The 19,874-nt window shown below is 35.1% G+C and overlaps 1 protein-coding gene and 1 pseudogene across 2 annotated transcripts in view; one reads left to right on the top strand and one right to left on the bottom strand.

The window, feature by feature from the left end:
* Nucleotides 1–4,792, top strand: part of SNX7 (sorting nexin 7) — a 46,162-nt gene extending 41,370 nt beyond the window's left edge. The window contains exons 8-9 of one of the 2 annotated variants that reach the window (XM_023536385.1): nucleotides 1,700–1,740; nucleotides 4,389–4,755. In XM_023536385.1, the coding sequence (XP_023392153.1) occupies nucleotides 1,700–1,702 (3 nt within the window). In that variant the 3' untranslated portion in view covers nucleotides 1,703–1,740; nucleotides 4,389–4,755. Of the gene's footprint in view, nucleotides 1–1,699; nucleotides 1,741–4,388 lie in introns of both variants that reach the window. The other variant, XM_011368544.2, reaches the window with a different exon arrangement.
* Nucleotides 4,793–6,729: 1,937 nt separating this feature from the next.
* On the bottom strand, nucleotides 6,730–6,848 carry LOC111745751 (annotated as a pseudogene).
* Nucleotides 6,849–19,874: the final 13,026 nt, after the last annotated feature.

The raw sequence follows: 19,874 nt of genomic DNA, 5'->3' as shown, positions 1-19,874 counted from the left end.
TATCTCATCCTGATGACTCAGTGACTTATTAAATGTACCCCCATGGTCATTCAGGAGATTGGTTATGCTCCATTTGTTGATGAATGAATACTGGCTATACCACTTACCAGATTTGTACTATTTTAAATGTACTTAACCATTTGAGCCTCAGCTTTTTCATCTGTAACATAAAATTCATAACAGTCATTGGGAGATTTAAAAGAGGTAATAAGCAATAAAGCAACCATTATAATGCCTGACCAAATATTCATATCTACATATAGTGCTTGCCATGTTATTTCTGTTTTTCTATGCTAATGTTCCGTAATCTATATTTCAAAATACATCAATTGTTTTCTGCTTTCAGTATGGTGGATGGTAAGGAGATAGTTAAGTAACTAATTTGTCCCTTTTGCTGTTTCACCATCCCTTTTAGGATTGACTTTAGAGATGGAAATGTGAATTCACAACACTAATCGGCATGAATGGCTACTGAATATCTTTCTTAGACATTTATTAAACTAGGATAGTTAAAGCAGATTATGACTGTGATAGAAGTTTCTCACATGAGGACTATGCCATCATTGGTGCAGTTTGGATCACTTATTTGATGGGAATTCTAAATAGAAGAGACTGCTCAGAATTTTATTTTGAATTTTACCTTAACATTCAGAAGTTTACATAAATGATAGTTTGACGGAGTTATTAAAAAGATATGATAGCTCCTGAAAGCATAATTTCTTTGGGCCCCCGCAGGGTTACTGAGGAGTAGATTGTGTATGGATTTGCAGAGGAGGCCAGAGAACCCTAGTAGAAATGAGGTTCCCAGGGGAGGTGGTGGTTCTGCTGTCAGCCCTTCAGTCTCAGTTAATAGTTTTCTGTATTTTATAAATCCCATGCACGGATATTTAAAAGTTATTTGTATTTAGATATTTTTGTATTTCCTTCTCTTTTAAATTCAAAATTTGGTGGAGATTTTTGAGTATCTATAAAGCTTGGTTTTAATTTCTTTTCCCCCCTTGTCATTGAAAAGAAATGTAAGACTAATAACTGCTAATATTTAATGCCTTTCTGCATATGAGTTTAACTGTAAGTTTTTTTGTAGATGTTCTTCCTCAGATTGTAGAAATTCTTTTCTATTCCTACCTTGCTGTGAACTTTTTTTTTTTTCAATCAGGAATGGACATTGTAATTTGACAAATACCTTTCCTCTGTCTATTGAGATGATATTACATGTAATGCAGTCAGTTATATTGATTGATATTTGAATGTTAATCCAGTCTTACATTTCTGGAATAAGCTCCATTTGGTCATGATGTATTATCCTTTTCATAAATTGCTAGATTCAATTTGCCAAAATTTTGTTTAGAATTTTTCCATCTGTGTTTATGAGGAGTATCTGTTTGTAGTTTTCTTCTCTTGTAATGTCTTTAGCTTTGGTAAGTTGGAAGCATTTCTATGTCTTTAATTTTCTGAAAGAATTTGTGTAGAATTAATATGATTTCTTCCTTCAATGTTTGATAGAATTCGCTAGTAAAGCCAATTGGGCCTTGAGTTTTCTGTGTAGGAAGATATTTAACAACAAATTCAAATTCATTTGGGTTTTCTGTTATTTTCCGGAGTGAGCATTAGTAGTTTTTGTTATTCAGAGAATTGGTTCTTTTTATTTAAGTTGTCAAATGTATCAAGTTTATAATAATATTTTCTTTTTTTCCTTCAGTAGAATTTGAAGAGATGTCACCCTTTCATTTCTAACAGTTGGTAAATTGTGTTATCTCTCTTTTATGATCAGTCTGGCTAAAAGTTTATCGATTTTATTAATCCTCTTAAAAGTTCAACATTTTGTTTTATAGATTTTTTTCTATATTGTTTTTCTCTTTTCTCTTGCATTCTCTGATCTTTTCTGGGTTTTTCTTTTCTGCTTACTTTGAGTTTAATTTGGTTTTGCTTGTTTGTTTTGTTTTGCATTTTAATTTTTAAGATGGAAATTGAAGTCATTTATTTAAGACCTTTCTTCTCTTTCAATGCAGGCATTTAGTAGTATAAGTTTTTCTCTATGTCTTGTCTTAGTAGCATTTCAAAATTTTTTATATCTCGTGTTTTTGCTTTCATTAAGTTCAGAATACTTCTAAATTCTCTTTTGATTTCTTCTTTGACACAGTGTTATTTATAAGTGTCTCGTTTACATTTCAAATATTTGGGAATTTTTCAGATATATTTTTATTACCAACTTCTAATTTAATTCCATTATGTTCAGAGAATAAACTTCATATGACTTGACTCTTTTTAAATTTATTGAGATTTCTCATATAGCCTGAAATATGGTCTATTTTGATAAATGTTGTATGTGCACATAAAAAAATGTGTATTCTCCTTTGTCTTGTAAATATCAATTAGGCCAACTTGACTGTGAGTAGAGTTCAAATCTTCTATGCTATTGCTGATGTCCACATGTTCTATCAATTTTTTAAGAGAGACATATATCAAAATCTGTTTTAGATGTGATTTGTTTTTCTCCTTGCATTTCTGTCAGTTTCTGTTTCATATATTTTTAACTCTCCTATGTGCGTAAACATTTTTAATTATATCCTCCAGATAAATCGATTCTTTTATCATTATGAAATGACCTTTATCTCAGATAAAAATCTTTGCTCTGAAATCTACTTTAGCCCATTCCAGCTTTCTTCTGACATGTTACATGGTTTGTATATATATATTATATATGTATGTAAAATATATATAGTATATATTTCATCCTTTTAATTTTGATGTATTTGTGTCTTTATTGAAGTGTATTTCTTATAAATAGAATATAAATAAATCTTGTTTTTTATATAATAGAACAATCTGTGTTTTTTACTGGAGTATTTGGGCTATTGACATTTAAATTGATTATTTATATGGTTAGGTTTGAGTCTATTATCTTGTTGTTTGCTTTTTATTTATTCTATCTGTTCTTTGATCCCATTTTTCTTGTTATGTCTTCTTTTGGATTAATAGAAAATTAATGATCTCATTATAGATCTTTTATTGGTGTATTAGGTATAACCCTTTGTTTTGTTATTTTAGTGGTTACTTTCAGGTTTATTGTATGTAACTTACAGTCTGCCTTCAAGTAATATTATATCACTTTACCTGTCATTTAAGAACTTATAATTCTCCCATTTCTTTCTGGTCTTTGCTCTTTTTCTCATATATTTCACTTATATTATAAGCTTCATAAGATCTTGTTACTATGATTAATTAAGTAGTTAATTATATTTTAAATAAATTTAAGTGATAAAAAAATATATGTATTTATATAGTTACCACATCTAGTTCTCTTTATTCCTTTGTATGGACTCATCTTGCTATCTGGTCTCGTTTTTTTTCTGCTGGATCAACCTTTTTTAAAATAAATAAATAAATAAATAAACATTTAGTTTGGTCTATCAGTGATAAATTATGTAGCTTTTGAAAGTCCGAAAATACCTTCATTCCATCTTTGGTTTTTTGAGGGATATTTTTGCTGGGCATAGAATTCTAGGTTGATGGTATTTTTTCTTTCACTACTTTAAAAATGTTGCTCTCCTGTCTTCTCACATTACTTTGGATGAGAAATACTGTCATCCTTATCTTTCTTCTTCTTTATATACTATATAAACTATTAAAATTATTCCGTAGATGAACTTCATACGGATAACTGAGACTAGGCTATTAGGAGAATCAGACCTAGGCAAAATCATGATGTAGGCCACATTTTCTTGTGTGTCCTCATCATCTGCAGTCTCTTCTGATTCTTTTTCATTTCCTGCGACACATTAATGATCAAATCTTACCACCCAATCCTAATAGACCATCATACAATAATATTTACTAATTTTTTGAGCACTTACTTTGTGCCAGGCATTCTTTATAGAGATTTATACAAATTATGTAAATTTAATTTTCACAAGTGCTTTAGTGGTAAGCACTATAATTAACTATTTATAGCCGAAGAAACTGTAATAGAGATTAATCAATTTATGCATACTCAATCTTGATGTAATGAGATTCAGATCTGAGTAAGGCATGGTTATATCACCACTCCTCTGTCTAGATGCTTAACATCTGCCTCCTCAGGTCTAAATGGTCCTTCTTTTCCTGCATAACTCAGAGCTCTTTTCTCTCCTGACAGTGGGGTAATAGTGGATTATTTAAGCAAACTGATCAACTAATCTTTTAAACTTCTATATGTTTTCTCCTAATGAGCAATAGTTTTCCTCATTAAGAATTAAAATATATAGAAAAGGGCAAGGATTCTGGCAAACTGATTGGAGGACAGAGTAGGGCAGGTTGCTCTAGGAACAGATATGTAAGAGTCTGTTCATCCTTTTAACACTAACACTGAACTACTGCTGATCTCCTTATGTTGTGTTTCTATTACTCAGTGCCTTGCTACCTGGGAATCCTTCCTTACATCACAGACTGACCTCCACTCAGAAGAAACCTCTGAAGATAAACCTTAATCCCATAAGGACTTCTGTGTGATCTTTGGGAGATAGCGTCTATTAACCAAAGTTATTCTTTTTGGATGAGCTGTATCCTTTATAAAGTGGATGAAAAATGTTTTACACTATCTGGAAAACCAACAACTTGAAACTCAGGTATTCCAGATCATTGATATGAATTGGGATATACATATATATAAATATTTAGCTTAGCTTTAATTATGTTCTTAAATTTGTATGCCAATAATTACATATAAAAATTTTTTTCTTAAATATTTGTTTGTGAAACATGTCATTTAAAATATATTGTAAGATTCGGTTTTAATAAAAAGTTTAATATGAAATGACTGGCTATGGTGTGTTCCTTTTCTACTAGTTCTACAGAGCTCAAACCTCTGAAGCAGATTCTAATATGAATTCAGCATATAGTAACAAATATATTATGCATTCACCTTTATTTCAGGATTATTTTCTCTGAAATACTGTTTGGTTTGACATTAGGAATTTGAAGTAATATAAAAATGATTTAATATTATGAAACATTAATGATAACTGTTTGAAAGTTGGTTTGTTAAAATTAAGTAATTGCTTTCCACAATATTTTTTTAAAAAGTCACCAAGGTAGATTTAAATTATTATTTGAATTATTAGTTAAAAATTCTTAAACAATCATATTCCCACTAGTAAATTGTTTTTGGTATTTTTTATGTGGTCTTCACAACTCACATCTAGCTTTTACTTTTTAATGTATACAGTTTATCAAAGTTATTCTCTCATTTATTTATTAAAGTCTACTATTTGTAAGGCATAATTGTAGGTGTTTGTGATCTATAGTAAAATAAAAGACACTACACTCACTTCATTCTTGAGTCTTATGTTCTAGTAATATTGATCATAAATTCATTTTATGGCTATATTTAAAAACTGAATGTGTTGGTTATATAATCTTTGCTAATTTTGGGAAAGTAGGAAAGAAACTTTGCTAATTTCTATTTGAAAACCAGATGTAGGGTTATAGCAGTGGGAACCAAGAGCAGCCTAACCTCAGAGAGAAATGAAAGTTGTCCAGAAACAGATTCTCTGGCACCCCAAATCTGACATCTAGCTTATAAATATAGAAATAATGTTCCTGTGCATTTAATCATGGCTTTGGATAAACTCTTAGAGTCATTAGAGGTAGAATTACATTCCGAGCATACTGTAAAAAGAAAAGACATTTTAGCATTTAAAATTCTGAGCTTGTTACTTAAGTATTATAGGCCCCAATTTCCCATCTGTGGAAAGGGGAAATTAGTCTGCCAGATCTACATTGCTGGGAAGTATAAGGACAAATTATACACAGCTGACTTTGACTACTTACTTTGACTAAAAAAAAAAAAAGTATTAAATTCTGCATCAGCTTGGTTACCCACCCCATACTCAAAACTTCCAGACTATCCATGGATTCAGGATATCCTGAGAGAAAACAAGCTAATGGGCATGATGGTTACTAAGGTATATAATATTAAGAAAGGTTCAGAATATGACGCATATATGTGAATATAGATATAGATACGTAGTTGAGTGCATATTTATGTCCATGAGTGTGTGTGTGTATGCATGTGTGGTGTGTGAATGTATATAGTAATTAGTAAAAAGACATGAATTAGAAATCACTGGAGTAGGAACCCAACTGCATTCTTATTATTGTTTATGGTCCTCTCTTCTTTTCATGTATTACCATTCTCCCAGATTTGAAATGTGTTCATGTTTGTGTTCATAAGGTTATTGAGCAATGAGATCCTTTCAAATGGGGCAGCTATGTGTGTGTGTTTATCATCACTTTAGCTAGTGTAACTCTTTAAGGCCATAGTTATATAAGTTCAAAAGGGAAAAAAAATTGAACTTCCATAGTTCCTGTTTATATTTCTCTTAATGTAAATCATGGAGATTGAAGAGATTGTATTTTTTATTCTAAAGTATGACAGGGTAATCTTTTGGTAAGATCAGAAGAACAATGCTTTCTCATTTTGAGGGAAATCATCCCAGAACATGCAATTTAAATACCTAATCAGAGCTGGTTAAATGAGGCATTTGATAATTATGCATAAAAGATTTTCTGTTCCTACGTGAAGTATTATGATTACGATTTTAAGATTAAATTATTGCTTTTAAGTGGTTTATCTGAACAATCTGAAATTCAAAACTCTTTTTTCTTTTTTAGGCGAGGCATCCCTTGGTGGACCTCACAGATTGCAAGGACCTTGTCATCTTATAATCCTTTATTTTTTAAAAATGTTTACACCTACAGCACCTGGTCTTCCTAGGTGGTCTCCCATCCAAGTACTAACCAGGCCTGATCCTGCTTAGTTTCCGAGATCAGACGGGATGGGGCTTGTTCAGGGTGGCATGGCCATAGACTCAAAAATCTTTTGAAACTCTCTGCATTCAAATATCACCATCCATACATCTACTCATTTGATAATTCACTAATTCCACAAATATAACACTGCTAACAGGTGCCCGAGACCATCATCTGTGCTACTATAAACTATAATAATAAGTAAAATAAATATAACCTGCCCTCAGTACGCCAAAAGTCTTATGAGGAGACAAACATCATACATAAATAATAAATAAATCTCAATTAGTGCATGCATTAGTCTCAGGGCTTCCATAATAAAGTACCCAAAACGAGGAGGCTTAAAACAACAGAAATTTATTGTCTTTCAGTTCAGGAGACTAGAAGTCTGGAATCAAGGTGCCAACAGGACCATCCTCTCCTCGATGGCTCTAGGGAAGGATTCTAGTCTCTGCTATCTTCTGGCAGTCCTTAGTGTTCTATGAATTGTAATGCACCACTCCAGTCACATGGCTGTCTCCTCCCCATGTGTATTCACATCGTCTTCCTTCAATGAGTGCCTGTCTCTGTGTCCAAATATTCTCTCTTCACAGGGACACTATAGTAATGGATTAAGGCCTACCCTGAAGACCTCATTTGAACTTGATTATCTCTATAAAGACCCTATCTTAAAATAAGAGCACGTTCTGAGGTACTGGGGTTTAGGACTTCAACATATCTTCTTTGAGGGGACATGGTTACCCATAACAATGCATAATTACAACTTCTGACAAGTGCTATTGTGCAGTGAGACCACTAAAAGAATAACATGGAACATCTATTTTAAACTGAGTAAACATGGAAGGACTACTGAGGACCCAGAAAATAAGACAAATAGGCAAAGGGGAAAAGATTGGGGCTGAGTGAAATAACACGTGCAAAGGTCCTGAGGTAGGGAAAAAATCTCAGGACCTTTGATGTACAGGAAGAAATGGAAGATGGTCAGATGTCCAGAGTATAGTGAATGAGAGGAAAGAGATCCCAAGATAAGGTTTTTTAGTCCATGGTTTGCCTTTTCGTTTTGTTGGTTTCCTTTGCTGTGCAGAAACTTTTTAGTTTGATATAATTCCACTTGTTTATTTCTGCTATGGTGTTGGATCCAAAAAAAATCATTTGTGTGAGGAAACTTACCTCCTATGTTTTCTTCTAGGAGTTTACTGTTTCAGGTCTTACCGTCAAGTCTTCAATACATTTTAAGTTGATTTTGTTACATGGTATGAGAAAGGGATCCAGTTTCATTCTTTTGCATGTGGCTATCTAGTGTTCTCAATACATTTATTAAAGAGTCTATCCTTTTACCGTTATATATTCTTGGTCCCTTTGTCAAAAATTAATTAATATATATGCATGGGTTTAAAGGTTTATTTATTATGTCATGTCTCACCGTTCCTGAAGTCTCTTGTCTACATCATCCTGGGAATAACACAGTCACGGTAATAATAATTATTCTCCAATTCTCTACCTCATATTCTCATATTTTATGCCAGCTCAAAGCAATTAAAGAAAATATGGCGATTCTGTGCATAACAAACTAAAGTTATATTTAAATCAGAGGCTGGGACGGTAATTAAGAATTTGCTGCAGTAGCACAGGTTAGAGATTACTGAGATTTTAACTAAAACAGTGGCAATAGAGATTTGAAAGGAGTTACTAAACTATTAGGGGGAAAAAACAATTTAGTTTTGAAAGCTAAGGAAGGACAGAGTTTCAGGAAAATAAAGTGAATTGCTTCAGAGCCAACATATAGGAAATAGACCTATTTACCCTGACAATTGGAAAATCAGTGCTAATCTAAATAAGTAGTTTTGTCTAAATTCAATGGCCGTAATTTACCACAACTCAATAGCCAACCACGTATCATACCTAGCTTCAAGAGAGACTGGAGAATTTTCTATTTATTTGTATACATGGCTTCCACCAATTAAAATCAGTTCCATCACTAAGAAAAAGGAAAAGCTAGATATGCGGGGATAACTAGCAGCATCTACATTGAGTCAGAACCTTGGATGGACAGTATAAAAATCCATTTCTCGTCATTGTGAGTCTGCTGCAGTGAATCACAGACCAAAAGACTAAGTATCATGAGATGTCAGCAAGCCTGATCCCAGCCTTCCCGCCTCTCCCAGAGCCGCTCTTGGAGGGCTTACAAATAATGTGTCTTGTCCCCATTATTGGTTTCTTCTAAAATATCATTGCGGTCACTTAATTTTACTTTTGGAAATTCTTTATTATAAAATATATATTCCCTAGGGCAACATCACAGTAACTCACCTTTTCTCCTTCTCACCTTCCTCTTTCCCCCTTTATTTTCTTCCCTTCTTACACTCGTTCTTTATCTTGGTATTTCATGTTCCTATGTATTTTTGTCATATTGGAATACCTCCTACCTTAAAGAATTCAGATTCTAACATTTCAAGAAAGGGAAAATTGTACTAAAATCAATATTTTTTCGGAGGAAAAACTTTCTTGTTTAGTTATTATATCACAAAAACCTGAAGAGCTCAAGATGGCTCGATGGCATAATTTACATTTTTCAGTGAACTTTAAAGGGCTTAAATGGAAAATGAAAGCCAAAGAACTATAATTACCCACTTCTAAACTTTAAGATCGAAATTACATAATAGCTGCATTTTCTTTTTTCTTTTTTTCGTAAAGGTCTTATGCTGATTCTTTCTAAGAAGTGAAATTAGTTGAGTGTTCCTTTAGAAATATGTGATGAAATTGTTAAGAATTCCATTTAGGAGGTCAGTATTTTTCTCCTCTAAGGCAAGGTTACAAATTTTTTTGGTAAGTAATTTTTTTCAGAGAAAAAAGTCCACAGAATTCTGCTCTATAATCTTTTCATCTTGTAAGCAAGAAGTATTTTATAATCATAACACAGAATCCTAAAACCTGTAAAGGACTATGGAGATAAACTAACTTAGTTCCTAAGTTTACAAAGAAATTGTGAGCCAGAGTCTCACTTAGGAGGAGACTCACAGCATGTGACCTGTGTGGTCACGTAGGATCCTGTGCTAGAAGGGTCCAACACTTTAATGCTCTGCTGTCACTATCTTGGAAGTTTATAATTCTTGAACATTTTTATTTTGCACTGGGCCCAAAAATTATGTGGTGGGTCCTGGTCTTAGTTATCTGAAAACAGAGTCAAAATGAGAGCTGTTCATCTCTTCTCTCATCTCCTTAGGCAAATATTGTTTTAAATTAATCTCCTTCTTTTCCATTACTTCCTGCCTAATATACAGTGTCTTGCTGCCTTTACCGCACACAGTATACACTGAATACCACCTTCCTTAGTTACTTCGGGTAAGTGACTGGCCGGTGGTAGAAAAGAGTGGGAAGTTTCTTCACTTAATGGTTCTCTGGCTCCGTTCCAGAAAACTGTTTTGGCACTTGGTTCTTGTTCGTCAGCACAAGCTCAGTGTAAAATACTCATCCAAAGAAAATGCTTTTAAAATAGAGAAACTTGATTCTTTTATAAAATTTAATTTAAAACAATATTTTAAAATAATTTTTAAATCGGTTTTTACTTATTATCTTGTACACATGAGGCAGGGAGGGAGAAGCTTAATTAAAAATTAAAGGTCTCCAGTATCTGGGATATGTGTGTGTGTGTATATATCTATATCTATATATATTAATAGATTTATATATTATAGATTACATATAATAATTTAGGGAGGGATAATGCCTAATTTGTTTTTTCTGATATGAATTTTCCCTCCTTCCCAATTGGTATTGATAACTTTTTACATTTATGGTCTACATGAAGATGCTTCTCTTCTTTAACTGCTTTCTATCCATTTTGAGTAAATTACAGCCCAACCATTACTAAGCTGAAAAAACATTTCCCAAATCTTCTAAACAGAACCCTCTCCTCAGAGGGAAAAAATGTGTCAAGTCGCCCTGACCTGAGGTGAGGCGCCCGCTCACCACCTGCTACTGATGATGGTTCAGAGACCCAGGGAGTTTTGTGCCCACTTCTCACATTGCTGTCACCCGGTAAACCTCATTCTCAGCTCTGGGGCCAGCTCGGGCTGCTAAGTCAGTGTAAGTTTTCAAAATCTGCCCCATAAAGTAAAAAAATTCTCAAAAGTATTCTCACATATTTATGTCACTCAAGAAGTAAATGCCCATATTTTTTCCCCCTTTAAACTTGGAGCATTTATTTCCCTCGAAGGCCTGGTAAACCTAGGTATTAATTTGTTTGACAATCCCTCAAGAGACGGATCAACAAATTTATCACCAGTTATTAATTATTGACTACCTAGTATGCGAATATGTTCAAAACCTCAGGAGTACTTAACATCTAGTTATGCAGATAAGAGAGCAAATACTCTCTTAACTGATGTTTAAGAGTGAGGGCTCTGAGGTTAAGATCTGGATTTAAATCAGTCATTTGTTTCATTTTTTTTTCCCCTCGTTAATTCCACCTCCCCTCCACTTCCACTCCTGACCTATGGATGTTGCAGTTTCTCTTTTTAAGAACTGGATCTCTGAAGGCCGGGCGTCTCCTCCCACAGGCTCGCTTTGTGCGCCGGGGACCAGGCGCACCCAGGAACAGATGCACCCAGGGACAGGTGCACCCAGAGCCAGGTGCACCTGGGGCCTGGCGCCCCTGGGACGCAAACCTAGGACCTCCTGCGTGTAAAGCAGACATTCTAACCACTACACTATGGAGCCACTCCCTAAATCAGTCATTTATTATCTGTGTGATCTTGGGCATATTTACTAATTATTCTGAGCATCGCCGTAGTTTTCTTTTTCGTATAAAAATGTTAAATCAGTTCGCCAGGGCTCCCATAACAAAATATCACAGATAAGATAGTTTAAACAACAGAAATTTATGTTTTCATTATTCCAGAGGCTACATCGTTCTTCGAGGACAGTCGCGGCTGGAGCTCAGGGAGCGGAGGAGTGCTGGGATGTGCCTGGAGAGGCTGTAGGTGACTGACGGTGGGGGCTCTGTAGGCCAAGGAAAGCACTTCAGATTTTTTTTTTTCTTTTGCACTTTAGATTTTATTCTTAGATAAAAGGCATATCATTGGAGAGTTCTGAGCAGAGAAGGGACATATCCTCACTCATGTTTTAGAGGGCTTATTAGTAGGAGGTAAGATGAAGAAGCAGAGAAGTGCCCTGTGAAACCACTGCAATAGTATGTGGAGAGGTGATGGCATAATAAGTGGTCGGATGCTGCATAAAACTGATATATCCTCTGCCTTTCTACACTAATTATGTTAAATGACAGAAGTAAAAGGTATTTCAAATTCCGCTTATCCTTAAAATCATCATGAAAGCACATTTTTATGTATTTATGACTTTGCAAAGATATAATGTACATGAAGCAGCCTGGAATGTCAAGACTACTCTAAATATTATAGCTATTATTCTTATTTAAAATATGCATTAATCTTCATATTTCAGTTTCTGATTTTTGTAGTTTTATTCAATATAAGTATCTTTCGAGTACGTATTTATGCCAGCCACTCTCATCAGTGGTGAAGTTAATGATGAAAAAGATAGACACCATCTTTGATTATAAGCATTCACCAGTCTACACATTTCTACAAAGTATGGACAAAGGAATGTTAACACTGAAATGCCACTTAGAGAGGAACTTACATGGGAGATCATTAAAATATGAGAAATTTAAATGAAAATGTTATATATGATTTTGCATTCTGGATTTGTGTTTACATTATATTCAGAGAGATTTACTCTATTTTACAGCTTGCTCTCAGACACTATTATAATATTTAGTTTAGAGTAAATACAAATATATAGCCCCAAGAGTCAAGTGTATGTTATGTAACATCCAGTGACCTCCTCTTAGGATCATGTAAATGGGCTTCTCCTTGATGGGGTTAACTGTACAATTGTGGAAATATTATTAACAATCAGATAGAGAAAGAAACTTTATCACAGACTTGGTGCAGTTAATTTATTCTTTTTAGCTTTCAGAAATCTTTCATAAAAGTAGATAACAAAGAGTCTAATGTATAATCTTGTTGTGAGTGGGTGGTTATACATTGAGATATGTGACACCCAGTTGTTAGAAGATCAGAAAAATGCAGAGCCCAATTGAAAGACTAATTGTGTTTTGTGTCACATGCAGCACAGCAGTAAAAGAGGCGCACTGCGGGAAGAACACACTTTTCGAAGACCGAGAGCCATTTATTCCGCAGCATGTCCAAATGAATCTTATAGAAAAGACTAAAACTGTTCCATCTTCCTGATGTTCATTCATTAATTTAATAATTCATTCATCAAAAGATCTTTAGAAATAAATAAGCAGAAAATAATGTATTTCTACACTATTTCAAAATACATTTCTCTGGTTCTAGTACAAGGAGCCAAAAGACACTTAAAATTGAATTGATTCAATCATTCTCAAACTTTTCACTTACCAGCTTGTCCTCCCTGTTTCAACTTCTATATCAACCATTCAAGAGCTGTTATTAACTGGGCACATGGCTCCCAGTCCTTTGAATCCAGCTTGTCTGAAGGAAAAAAAAAAAATGGTGCAGGCGGAGGGGGCGGGGGGCGGCTGTAAAGAGGGTCGAAGAGGTAGAGAAAGTCATCTCACCAATTCCAGATACTTATGGGTCACTGCTATCACCTGCACACTGGCTTTGAAGCACCACTGCTGCTGTATTTCTAAGCCCACAACCCTTGGAGAAGCCTGTGGCCCCAGATAAATTTGAAAGAGAACTTGAGTCACAACATAGTATTGATTCTGATAAGATGTGTTTACAATACTTCACATTTGATGTGTGAAAGCTTGGTTGCCTCAATGAGTGTGTGAGCTACAAAAATATTATTTCCATTGTGAATATTGAGTACAATAAAGGGCTACCAGATCACAATGCTCTTACAGGTTAAAAAAAAAAAAATGGGATGGACACTCCTATTTGATTATATAGTAAGAAAGGATATTTTTTGACAGATGCAGTCAAACGCTTGACATGTGATTAGTCTTTATTTGATATAATGAGACCAAAACAATTATTACATTTTTTCAGATAAGGAAAGTGGGGCTTGGAGAAGTGAAATAGCTGGTACAATCTTGCACAACAATCGTGTGATTCACACCTAAGTCTGCTCTGAATCGTGACCCTAAACAGCCTTCAGGATTTTGTTTGTTTTTTAATAAGCACAAGGCTCTTAGCTTTTCCCTGAGCATTAAATCTACAGTGGTGGAGAGCAGAGGAGTTCTCCCAGCAAAGTCCCTTGGAAAAAGGAGCGAGTGTCAGCCCCAAGATGAAGAGGGAAGAAGGGGCACTGCTGCCAGCCACAGCCAGTGTCTTTCAGCTTTAGAATTCCTACTGGGCAGTAAAAGAAGGAAACGATAGTGTCAACAAATTTGGTGATAATCTCCCAGATAAGACTTTGAGAATTAACAATAGATCTGCTTTGGATGGGTTTTTATCCTATCTTCCTGTGAAGTAGCTTTACTTCCTAGAATATCTGCAAAATTAGGGAACGTATTTTCTAACTTTAAAATTAAGTGTCTACGAGACATCGCATTTCAATTGCAGTTTACCCTTACCCCAGGCCCCATCTTAGCCCATGTCATTTCCTTTCTAATGCTCAGTTCAGCCTGTATTGTTTCTTTCTCAACCAAAACATGCAGAGTTAGGGGAGAAACTGGAATAGTGAAGGGGCAACTGTCAATGCCATTTTAACCTACAAGATTTCAAAAAAAAAAAAAACGTGCTGTTTTTCCAAGCTAATCTTTGTCAAAGTCTCCACAAAATTACATTCTAAGCAAAATTCTCAATTTTTGCCATTAGGAAGGAGTTTTAAGCAGGCCTATTGGTACTAATGCTTACTGACATTTTAATGACAAACAGTGCTATAAATACTTTGTAAATCCAGCATAAATGTACTAATCTATTTATTGAATGTCAATTGAGGTTTCTATTTCAGCTTTATAGTGGTCACTGGGTAAATATTAGGCCAGTTTCTTACCAGTGCGTGTTTAATTTGAGTGTTCTGTTTTCGATGCAAATGGGATTGTTCTAAATTCCAATTGCAATTTCCTCACTCTGTACTATTGTGTAAACAAGGCGTGCCACAGACTATTTACAACCCTGATCCATTTTCCTCAAATAACAAAGACACCTTAGATCAAAAGAGTTTTAATACCCTCGTAACTTCAAAGTCCTTTGGTAAAAACAATACAGGAAGAGAAAGGATTCACAAATGTTTTCTGAGTGCTCTTCAGAAGCCATAGCGCCCAACATGAGACTGCTATTCCCAGGTTGTTTTATGGCTCCATTTACAACCAGTTCAACCATTTTTTTATTGACTCAGTGAGTCAATTCAGTGAAACAATCTGCCAGTTTCATAGTATGTAATGGTCCAGCTGATTTAATTGAATTGCTAGGGAGTTTGAGACAACCAAGCAAGCAACTCAGGTAAAGCAGTTAAGTGATTTTACCTGCAAGTACAGTTCTATAAGTTGTATTTTATCCACACAAAAATTATGTTGTCTTTATTATAAAAATATTTCTATTGTTTTATTATGTTTTTCCTTGTGTATTCTTCTAAAATCGTTTCCATGAAAACACCTGAATTTTTTAAAAAGAAATGTAAAATGAATAACTTCTAGATTTATCTCTGTAAACTATCAAGAAGAGCTTTAAGTTGGCAGAGAAAAACAAAATTAACACGTGGCAGTTTAACAACTATAGCTATTCAAGAATAGTATGAAAGTGTTATGTTAAGAAGAAATTTAAAGAATAAAGTGCAAAATATTTACTGAAAGCAATGCCCATTAAACGACAACAACAATTCAGGTCAAAGACAATTTTTTCTTTCATAGTGGGTTATTTCACAGAGTAATGTTTGAGTCTCCGTAACTGTATGGACATTATAGCTGCTTACTGACTACTCAGAATTCTGGGCTTTTTCTTGTCCCTTAGAAGCAGAATGAATACATGTAGGGATACCCACTTTCAACTAAGACAGAGAAACTGGGGACAAAATTACTGCCCAGCCTGACAAAATAAATAAACCTATCTTTGTTGAAGCCTCCTAATCCACAAAATAACCTTCTAAGCACAAATTCTTGCTATTAGGAAGACGCCTTAAGCAGGCGTATTGGTACTGTAATGCTTACTGGCATTTCAGTGACAGGAAGTGCCATGTAAACCCAGCATAAATATAGTAATTATTTATTGAATGTCACTTGAGGTTGCTACTTATATATGTCACTTAAGGTTGCTACCAAATATATGGAACAAGAGTTTTCAAGGCACTAGCATCAGGTAATATGAGACAGTGATCCCCAGCAGATGGAGGGAAATGTGTACCCTATGATTTCTCTAGCTTACCACCTTGAAGGGATTTCCAGGCTTTAGAATATGGGGAGAGAACCCAAGCAGAGCTGGGCCAATGCTCTGAGTCAAAGGGACAGAGTTGAGAGTTTGAGGACAAAAAGATGTGCAGTTTGCCTCTAAAAAGAACTGGAGAGGAGAGAGAGCTGCACAGAAAGAACACTCAGAGAGCCGGGCAGGCGTCTTCATCTTTTTAGCAGAGTACTGATAAGTGCCTGGGCGTGAGAGAACTACCCAAGGCCAGGGAAGGACTACCTAAATAGTTTAAAGGTGATGGTGCCTGGCAGTGCCTCGGAGCTAAAAAGAGCCTCTTTTCCCACCAGCCAGACTGGAAAACATCATGATTCATAGGGTATCAGGTGAAAATCACTGACATGTCTTCATCAATAGTAGAAAATAATTAGTTTTAAACACTTCTCCAGTCTTGCCTAACAAATCTTAAAACCAAGATCTAACAGTATCTAAGTAAATTAACTGTGATCCAGAGCAAAGCTCAAGAGTATTTATGACAATACAAAAATATCCAGCATCTAACAAAGTAAAGTTCACAATGTCTGGAATTCAATAACAAATGATCGAACAGGCAAAATAGTAGAAAAATATGAGTTATAATGAGGGAAAAGTTGAAAGCCACAGTTGACGCAAATGTTAAAATTAGCAAATAAAAACATTAAGATGCTTACCATAACTATATATTCAACAGTTAAACATAAACATGGAAGAAATAAAAATAAAGCAAAATTGCATTTCCATAAATGTGAACTGAAATGTTTGACATGACTGAATGGGATCATGAAAAATGCAACAGTGCAGATGTAAAAATTGGGAAGCATGAAGCCTTGGGAATAGAAACTACGAAGATGAATCATGGAGATAAAGGAAAATTTTGTAAAAACAAAAAACAAAAACAGAACAATGTCAGTGAGATATGAGACAATTACAAGTGGCTAATATAATTGTATTCGGTACACCCAAAGAAAGGAGACAGGGATAGAAAACAAAGAAACTGAAGCAATAAAGGCTGAAATTTTTCCAAATTTGACAAACTCTACGAATCCACAGATCCAAGACTCTCAATGAATCTCAAACAGAAAAAAAAAAAAAAAACTTCAAATCTCATCATGATCCAATTGTCAAAAACTAGTGATAAAGAGAAAATTCTTAAAATCATTTATATGATGAGCTTATATCCAAAATGTATAAAAACCTTTCAAAACTCAATTTTAAAAAACTCTAATTTAAAAAATATTGGCAAGTATTTGAATAGACCAAAAGAGTTATACTACTGTGGCAAATAAGCAAATGCAACAATACGCAGCGCCATTCATCACTAAAAATGTGCAAATAAGAACCACAATGAGATACCATTGCACAGCTATTAGATGTGTAGAGGCAAACTACACATGCTAAAATTAAAAAGACTGAGCATCCCAAATGCTGACAGGTATATGGAGTAACTGGAACCCTCAGACACTGCTGATGAGAATATGAAATAATACAGCCACTTTGGAAAACAGTTTGGCAGTTTCTTAAAAAGTGACACATACCCCTAACATATGACCTAGCCATTCCACTCCTAGATATTTACACGAGAGAAATAAATCTATGTCCAGACAAAGATCTGTATAGAACTGTTCAAAAGAGCTTTATATTTAAATGCCAAGATCTCTAAACAGGTGAATAAACAAACTGTCGTATGTTTATGTTATACATGCATGTAATAGTTTTATTTACATATTTTATGTAATAAATATTATTTATAATATTTTATACATGTATGTAATATCATTATTCTATGCAAACCTTCATATAATGGAATACTGTTCAGCAATAAAAATGAATGAACTCTTGATACATTCTACAGCATGGATTAATCTCCAGATAATCATGCTGAGTGAATGAAGCAAGTAAAAATAGCATACTCGTAACTATTTATACCACATTCTAGGAAGTGCAAACCAATCCACAGTGACAGATTAGTCTATAACCTATAGTGACAAACTAATTTGGGGTCAGGATAAGTGGGTGGAATGAGGAGAGGTGACAGACAGGATTTATAAAAAGGTAGAAGGAAATCATTGGGAGAGATAGATATGTTTGTCACCTTGATTGTTAATGGTTGCCTGTGTGTACACATACGTCCGAACCCATCCAGTCATATACTTCAAATATGTGGTGTTTGTTGTAATTTTACATCAATAAATCCGGTCAGAAAATGAGTACACTTAGGAACGCATAGCCTTTTCTATTTCTCGCACCCCTGCTCACAGGAACTGGGAGTGTGCTGTAATGAAAGGTAAATGTGCAGTTTTACAGCAGAAAACAAAAAATAGGTGTTTTTCTTTGACATTGCTATTATGTTCTATTACACAAATCATGGAATAAACGTCTTTCTATGTAAACATTGTCATCATTTTGAAAACCCTTTCAATGGCGTATTCCTGTTGAGGCCTCGTTTTCTCAGTCATTGGGTGCGTGGCCCCTGCTGGTCTCTGCCCTGAAGCCAGAAAAAGAAAAGCCCCATCTGTGATGCCCCATCTGTGATGCCCCATCTGTGACGCCCCAGCGGTCCGCAGCTGGAATCATTTAACATATGGGACTCACACAGAAAAATTATTCCTCAGTTGGGGAAGTTTCAAACCTTACGTGTAAAAAATATTTGTATGAAAAATCACATTTATATAATACTATATAAAATTGTTACCAGAGAGTGGAGTTCTCCTCTCAACGCCTTGTCCAAGTTCTTGATGTCTCGAACAAAGAATGAAGCAAGACACCGAAATACAACAGAAAAGAAGAGCTTTATTAGAAGGGAAAGTAAAGCAACACAGGCAAGAGAAGAGCAGCTCAAAAGGCTCAAGGGCTCATAGGCACATAACACAGCCTTTGGGGTTTTTATCCCTATTTGCTGTGGGCAGTTACTTTTCTTAGAGGAGTGGGCTTCCTTGATTGACAGCTAAGATTGACGGGATTCAGCGACTCATCATTTGCGTTCTGAGCACATTCATTCCCAGAATTCAGTCTGTTATAATGATGTTAATGAACTTCCGAGCATATGCATCATATTATAATGATGGTATAATGAGGCTCAGGTGTGTTGAGGGTCATTGGGGCTTCATTGCGCAGGCGCGAGTGACCGGCTGAAACTAGAACCCAATTACCTGCTTGCTTGTTTCCTTGTATGAGTTACTTTTAGCCCAAAAATGCCTTCTGGCTTGTTTAATGGTGGGCAGACTGGGGCGGACCCTTTCTAGGATAGGACGACCTCAGTATCTTTGCAGGCAGACCCAAAACTCCCTATCTAACTTTCCTGCCTAACCCTTTTCTAAGAGCCATGAATCCCTTATTATTAGGATGGATGCTGAGGAACAGAGGTCTCTTCCTCTGTATCTGCTTCCTGCTGAGGAGGGTCACAGTCTCTTCCTATCGGGTTTCATGGAGCTCTTTCCCTTTCTGCCTTAGGATGGGGCCTCAGGTTTCCTGCAGAAGTGCCACCTCTGTTCCTAGACAAGGTAAAAGGTACAAACTTGTTACTTGAATCACATATCTAGTTACATTTCTGTTATCGATTCGCCTATCAAGCAGGTAAAAGAAATCGGACTTGATTAATATTCGTAGAAGAAAGAAAAAAAAACGGATAAAAGGTCCCCTCCCTTCTTGGACTCCAAGGGCCCTGTTTTGGACTAAAGCCCTTCTTGCTTTATAATG

This window comes from Pteropus vampyrus, unplaced genomic scaffold (assembly GCF_000151845.1).
Source record: "Pteropus vampyrus isolate Shadow unplaced genomic scaffold, Pvam_2.0 Scaffold6, whole genome shotgun sequence".
In the NCBI taxonomy this organism is placed as follows: domain Eukaryota; kingdom Metazoa; phylum Chordata; class Mammalia; order Chiroptera; family Pteropodidae; genus Pteropus; species Pteropus vampyrus.
This window is presented reverse-complemented; position numbering and strand designations above follow the sequence as displayed.